General features: G+C 39.1%; 1 protein-coding gene across 1 annotated transcript; it reads right to left on the bottom strand.

Moving 5' to 3' along the window:
- Positions 1 to 1,908: 1,908 nt before the first annotated feature.
- GMNN (geminin DNA replication inhibitor) lies at positions 1,909 to 7,346 on the bottom strand. The gene is made up of 6 exons (XM_009641478.2): positions 7,296 to 7,346; positions 5,390 to 5,488; positions 4,880 to 5,018; positions 4,100 to 4,182; positions 3,915 to 4,025; positions 1,909 to 2,277 (listed from the first exon to the last, which is right to left on the bottom strand). Exons 1-6 carry the CDS (start codon positions 7,344 to 7,346, stop codon positions 2,074 to 2,076), a joined length of 687 nt encoding a protein of 228 aa, XP_009639773.1. The 3' UTR covers positions 1,909 to 2,073.
- Between the last annotated feature and the right edge of the window lie 213 nt (positions 7,347 to 7,559).

The raw sequence follows: 7,559 nt of genomic DNA on the forward strand, positions 1-7,559 counted from the left end.
TGCTTAGGGACATGGTTTAGTGGTGGGATGGCAGGGGTAGGTTAAAGGTTGGACTCGATAATCTTAAAGGTCTTTTCCAACCAAAGTGATTCTATGATTCTATGAATGCACACAAATTCCAGATTTGTTACTTTCTGGCAGTTCTTTGTTCTAACAACAGCACCTCTATCACAGCAGTTCACAGAACAGGAGGTAAAGTGGCAGAAAAGAAGTTGCACTTGCTGTCTCAGGTGGATTGGTCTGCCTGGCCAGCTAATTACACAACAGTGCTTTCTTCCCTTCTACACTCTCTGCAAATGCAAAATACACCTGATGTTTAAAAACAAAGCCACCTTTCAAGAATGACTATGAATAACTTAACTAAATTACACTGCATAAGGATTGTAACAAGTTAAATTTTGTGTTTCCTCTTCTACTATTGTTGAAGTACTTTGACATGAAAATCGTTTAGAACCCGAGATAGGAAAGGTTTGTCACTTGACAGTATTATCTATTTCTTTTGAACAGAAAATCACGGTTACTCTACAAAGCAGTTATCCACCATCCAGTTGTTTGTTTTTCCTTAAACACAGCATCAGTGCAAGTTAAAGGACACACCTTCATCACCATTTCTGCACTGTGATGGGAAGAATTACATGCTCTAAAGGGTGCTTAGACAAATTGGAAGGTGTAATCCTTTGTTTACAAAATTCCCAGGAAACACGATGACTCACCTTGTGGTTACCAGATTCAAGGTGAAATGAGAGCCAGGAGTATTACTTCCTTCAAAGGTTCTGCCATTCCCTGAATGTCACAGCTGAAATCAGTTGTGAAACATCTGTTAACTTAGTGACACCCACAGAGAGAAAGAATAAGATATGGAAGGAATCTAAAGTTCCAACCTGATAGCTCCACACATACCCTGGAAGCACCCATTTTGGCAAGGGCTGATAGATCCATAAACCAGAATCCCTCCAATTATCTCTGCCTCCTGAAAGCCATTCAACTTTAAGCTCTTCAAAAGATATTGCAGTGGGCACCATCTTTTAAAGCCTACCCTTTTAAAGCCATCCTGGAAGATAGTTACTTACAGAATAACTGCCGAGTTCACTCAGGACTGGAAAACCTGTACTTAACTCTCCTTTCCCCTTCTACCTCAGTGCTTTCAACTGCAAGCATTTCCCCACCACCACCCTGCACAGATGCCAGACATGGTGGTCGAAGTTTTAAAGAGTGCTTCTTATTCCTGGAAACCCTTCAGAACATTACCTATCTTGGTAACAAGGTGCCTCATCTCTCAGTAAATACCAGAGCAGTACTTTGAAAACAGACCTTGAATTTCTGCTCTGAAGTGCAGGCTGCTTTGTCTCCATGTAATTTTCAGTACAGCTGCTGGTAGGAGAAAGAACACTCTGCCCTTTCTTTATAAGCCAATAAATGTATTTCTAAAAGAGATAGTCTCATACTTCCTACTTAAGCTCTCAGCTATACATCTTGGAAAAGGCTCTCTTAAAAGACAGGCAATTTATAGAACCCCCCAAAAGCACAAGTCTAACTAAACTTTAGATCTTGACTCTTATTACCCATTCTTGACTTTCTGAAGCTTCACCAACAGCACACAAGTTTTATTTTACTTTCCCTATCCACCAAAACCACTCTGTTCTCTAGAATTCTGGAAATCTAAGGAGTTAAAAACTGCCTTAAAAGGCACTCGCTGAAAAACTCAAAAGCTTCTAGTCTACAGTAGTCACAATTGACTTAAACCTAGAACCAGCCATTCCCCACTCAAATAAGAGGCTTCTTTGGGAAGGTAAAGATTTATTCATCAATTTTCATGTATCATGTCAGACCAACTGATAAAGATATTTACACCACAGTTTGAAATACACAGTATTTGCATTTTATACAAGTAATTAAGTGCAGCCTGTAGTAAGTTTTCTACACAGTATCCAGATACCCCCACTGCTACATAATTCCAGTTAAAAAACATCTGTAACACTTCCACAAGTTTCTATACCTGAGAAGTTTTAGTATATCCTTTCAAGAGGAAGTCTGCAATTAAAAGCCACAGACATAAGCCCATTTAAAAGGTTGTCATTCCAGTTGCAAATTATTTGCTTCCTTTGAAGCAAGATCTGATACACTCTCCCCTAAGCCACATGATACTTGTGATGGGCCTTCTTCAGAAGTGCTGTCTGCATCATCTCCACAGTTAAGCTCTTCATTTTCTTGTCTGGATTCCTCTAGAGCCAGACTCTTCAGTGTCTCAAGACTGTCAGGTGCTTGCCCAGTTAGCCCCTAGAAAGAGACAGAAGACAGTGAACTTAATACTTTTTCTACTTAATAGCCAGTGAAATAAGACTGGGCATATCAAATTAAGCAAACTAATTGTCTTCATTTGGAGACTGTTGATACAATTAAAACATTCCTCAGTCACAAAAATCTTAGACACTCAAGTTCCACTCAGAATTGCCACCTCTAGCTCACAGACCACATCTGCTTTGTTAGTTCTTCATTAGGTTCTTCAGTAGGACAGGTTTTATCTTAAGCAACCTAAAATACGGGAAACAGCTTCAAGTTAAATATTACTATAGTGCCATATAGGTTTAATTTTAGAAAAATTACTATACAACAGATTAAGATCACAATTTTTAATCAGAGATAATGAAGCTACATTAACTCTAGATGACTAGAATGTCATCTAGTCTAGAAGACCCAGCAGTTTCTAGCATTTGATAATTAAACTAAAAGTTCCTCACCTAAATCTAAGGAAGAAAAACAAGATTTTAAGAGGCTACTTTTGAGGCTTCTGTTTATTTGATGTATCAGTTAAGGCTCATTAAAGCCTCAGAAGCGAGCACCTTACAAGTTAAGTTCACTTATTAACTTGTTGAGGAACTGCAGAGAAGTTTCCAACTACATTAGTTCTTTAAGTCCTGAAGTCATTTAGTTTCTGCCTGTGGGTTTATCACTAACAAGGCAGCACTCCCTGAATACCAAAAAAAAATATCAAGCATAACAAACTATGGGAGTCTTTCAAGACTGATCTAAATAGTTGCACTAACTGAAAATTAACTTGATCAAGTTTGCTTCTTGATTAATCAAGATGCTTGCAATAATATTCCATTTTGGTTCCACCTCCCCAGTCTAATCAGAGACTCAAAGTGTTTGCTAGGAACCCAGCTTCATAGCCCAGCTAAGAGCTCAATCCATACAAAAACAACCTAGCAGCAATTTCAGCATCAAGGTTCCATGGCTGTATATTTATCACAACTTCAGAGGCTGTTACAGACAATCTGCTCCTGGTAGATCAGTGACACAACTAGCTGTTCCCAAGGACTTCTCAGAAAAAGCTGTTATGAAATTTACAAGTGTATGAACCCTACAGACTGTGTGCATTAGCCCTTTCTGGGCCATGAAACTGGCAATTCCTCAGTGAAACCTTGACCCTAAAAAGCATAGGTGCTCCCTTCTCCCTCTCACTGCTCCACTTTATGTGTTCCTGTTTCAAGTTCAGTTCCTCAAAGGACACAACTAGTAAAACCCACTTTATTTAGCCAGCAGCCTCAATCTATTAAGCATTTCAATTTAAGTCATCTCAGAGAAGCAAAAGTGAACCCTTCCTGCCCTTGTCACTATCTCTAACATGCAAAGCCTATGCTGTTAAGACAGTAGGTTGAATCTCCCCCTCAGAAAACATCACACTCTGTACTCTCATTAATCCTGTGGGTTCTAAACTGGAAAAACCTCATCCCCTAAAAGGGGCTTTATGCCTCTGGATTAGAGCAATCATGCAGGAAACAAGTCAGACAGTAATTTAAAACTAAGAGTTGTGGTGTGAGCCCACAAAGCAGAAGTCATAATTTATTAAACACATCCTTGCTAGTTTCTCACTTTTTCATTGTATAACATTAACTGAAAATTCCTTTAAGTACCTCAATCATGCTGGTCATATAATGCACATGTTCAGCAAGGGACATGAGCTCTTCATTTTCTTCTTTCAGGCGGGCAATTTCACCATCTTTCTGTTCGATTTCTTTGTGCAACTGAGTTGAAATGACAAAACGTTAGAACAGGAACACAATAGCCAGTGGTAAAGAAGTTACCTTTTACTACCTACCTTTTCATTTTCTTGAAGCACTTCATACAGAGCCTTCCTCCTTTCTTCAGCCACTTCTTTCCAATATTGAGATGAAGGACTTCCTGAAATAAGAAGCTACAGTAAGCCTATGCTAAGACCGAATTCTTGATATCACCTCAAGATATCTAACTTGTATACAGCTGTTCTATAAACTGTGAGAGTAAGAACTCACTCCACATAGTGTTTTCCACAGAGATTAGCTGTAAGTTTACAACTAGAGACATAAGCTTAGAGAAAACAGAGATCCTACGCTGTATTAATGGCTACACAGGCCAGGAGTCTTCAAGAAGCTGCCTCAAGCACAGCAGCAGGCTTTGCAAGATGGTCACATTTGCAAATGTCAGTCTTAACACGTACTTTGTGGCAGACAGACATCTTATTCACAAGTCAATGTCCGTATTAGGCTTAATCATTCTGAGAAACTGCACATGTAGCACACTATGCCAAAACAGGCTTCCATTTCAACTTAGTTATTAGTCACTTGAAAGCTTGTAGCCAAGCCAAAGTAACAAACTACAGGACTTAATAGTGCTGCACACAGTGGTCGAGTTTATAGTAACCAGTAACTGACATTCTTAAACATCAGGTATCTGTACTGTATTTACTATACTATGGAGGATAAGTATCATTAATTCCTGCTATGTATTACAAAAAACCCAAAGCCCTTATCTAACCGACAAAGGAACAATACTTCAAGTTACCTCTGATGGAAGCATAGCATTTTAAGTGCAAGAAAACACTTCAGGAATTACCACATACCTTTTATCATGAGATCTACAGCTTGAACGACATCATTCAGATTCTCATTTTCTTGCTCCTTGTCTGCAGACACCTCAGCTTTACAAGCTTTTGAGGTGAACTTGTTATTCCAGAGTTTCCTTCTGACTGAAGATTTCTTCTGCATAAGACACAGGTAGGCTTAACTTCAGAGCAACATTTCAGCTTTTTTAGAAATACAAGTTTGTAAGTCTGCTTGCTCTTGACTACAAGTACTTATAAGCCCTGCTTTCTGCACACTATAGTTCTAGTTTACAGACATCTTCCTTGATACCCATAGGTTTAAAAAAAGAAAAATCTCAAACATTTTCCTGAAGCACTCAGAATAGTTTTCAGTATTGTCTGTTTCTAAAATAATAGTAAGCTTAAGTTGTGTCACTAATTAGCAGATTATATGTTTTTCCAAATATATGAATTTTCAGTTACAAGCTCAAAAGCATTTCAGTACAAGTAGAAAGAATTAGACATCACAGGTTATCTTTTAGTTCATACCTCATTACGTCTGCCAACCAGGCAACCTGCTGCTGAAGGCTGAATCATTTTAAGAGTCCGTCTTGGGGCAGCACGACATGTGGTGTCTGTGAGGTACTTCTAAAAAGACAAACATGGCTTCAGATAGTTGCCACTCTTCCCTACATAAACTGAAACTTAGGAATTTGTCATGCTTCCATTAAGATAAGCCATGGTTCATCTTTTCAAAAGAAAAAGATGATATTTTAGTCTATGTTAAGGCTTGTGTAAAGAAGGGAATCTAGTTATTTGTAGGAGAGATGGATCTATGCTCAGTCCCCACCTCTTAGAAAACCCTTACCCTTCATAAAGGGTCTTATAGAAGAAATATTGACTAGATTTCAAGGTCAGTTACAGTGCAGTGAACTTTGCCTGTAAACTTTAGCTGAAGCTCTCAAAGTTGTATTTGACAACAGCAGTATTAGACTTTGGGGGACAGCGATACAAGTGACTGCAATTGCAAGTTTATGTGGTAAAGTCACACACATCACTTCAGGTGGCACCCAGTTTTGTTACTTGTGAACACACCTTCAAGTGGTGTTGAGTTAAAACAGACATGTTTCAATTAATGGATCTAAAGCTGCTTGCTTCAATCCAGACAGGCTATTGTTTTGTATAAACAGTATGTATATCACCTTTCTTGTCATGCATAAATACCCATTTCCTGCATTAAAGCTTTCCGATTGGGTTGGTTACACTGCCACCATGGGATAGCAAACAAGGGCAGACAACCAAGCAAGAATAGCCAGAATACAATGCCACACCAGCGTGAGAAAGTTACTGATTCACACTGTACTTCATATGACAAGAGTCCACCTTTCCCACGGTAGTTTCTGCCACCAATTATCCTACTGTTGAACTCAAGGACAAACACTAACTGCTGTGGGAACAAGAATCACACCGTGTGTCAGATACGGCTTGCTGCTACTGAAGGTTAGAGTTAAGTATACTCTGCCAAGAAATTATTGACTAATACTTGAGTTAACCCATTGAAAGTGCAAAAAGCCATACTGAGGTATAGTATATATTATTTATAGAATATAGGTATTCTTTTACGATGTGTATAAGTCAGAATTATCAATTGGCAGTTTTCATTAATACCAGAAATTTTCATTACAATTGTTCTATCCCTTGTGATAAAGGCTACTAGCCTCCATTTTATATGGTGTTTGTACAATTCTGATTGGGGCCTACATTAAAAGGTTTAACAAAAGTGTATTGTAACAAGACTGGAATAGGTATAAACTTTAGTAGCTTACCAGTCACTTCTTAAAAACCTAAATCTTTTTAAGCATTTCCACTAATTCTAAGGCAACTATGGTTCATGAGGGCAACTGTAGAAACAGAACCGCCTGCATGAATACTTCAGTTAAAGCACGCTCAAGTCAAGAAAGATTTAACTCTTAGTAAGTTCATCGCCGTAAAGGCCAGACTACAGAACCTACTCTACAACCTCTCAGCAGCCAGACTGATTCAGTAACCAAACTAAGGCAGGCAGCCAGCACCTTAAAAAAAAGTCACACGAAAAAGACAACAAGCTTAGCATCACCGTAAAAAAAGACTGGCTGAGCAATATGAGTATTCATAAGTATTCATAAACACATATGCCCAAGCAGGACAGAGTGTTCCCAAGCCACACTGCCTGCCAGGAGGTTACTGAAGCCAACAGGACGTAGGCCAGGTGGAAGCACATTGCAACAGATCCCTTTGTATTCCTTCAGCAGATATAAAACTGGTGTCAGACAGAGGGACCGTTTCCCAGAGAATGGAGCACAAACCTCAGAACAAAGCAAATTCTGTGTTTGACAGGCTCCCGGTAAATTTCATTTTCTGTTTTCCACCCCTTATCTGCTCCCATATTCAAACTTCAAGACTTTAAAGCCTATACCTGCAGAGATCCTGATGATTTTTCTGTGCTTTGTTTCATTTTGGAATTCATAGGATCACTGAAAAAAGAAAAAAAAAAGTAAAAGCTTAGTAACACCCGGCTGCAACTTTAGTTCAGGGGCACTGGTTACAGAATATGACGTTTCAAGTTTATCAACTTTGATGACCGCATTAAAAATTCAGTCATGAGCGGCGTGGTCAGCAGGCTCTTCCTCGGGAGCCCTCGGAGGGAGCCGCTCCGGGGGCTCCTCCCCAAAACACGAAG

This window comes from Egretta garzetta, unplaced genomic scaffold (assembly GCF_000687185.1).
Source record: "Egretta garzetta isolate BGI_Z169 unplaced genomic scaffold, ASM68718v1 scaffold126, whole genome shotgun sequence".
Lineage (NCBI taxonomy): Eukaryota > Metazoa > Chordata > Aves > Pelecaniformes > Ardeidae > Egretta > Egretta garzetta.

Bases quoted from the DNA above. Each gene is read 5' to 3' on its own strand.
- GMNN (XM_009641478.2), bottom strand. From the start codon at position 7,346: ATGAATTCCAAAATGAAACAAAGCACAGAAAAATCATCAGGATCTCTG. The intron at 5,019-5,389 runs GTATGAACTAAA...TGTCTTATGCAG, and splicing joins TGGTTGGCAGACGTAATGAG to AAGAAATCTTCAGTCAGAAG. The intron at 2,278-3,914 runs GTACTTAAAGGA...GTCTCTTTCTAG, and splicing joins ATATGACCAGCATGATTGAG to GGGCTAACTGGGCAAGCACC.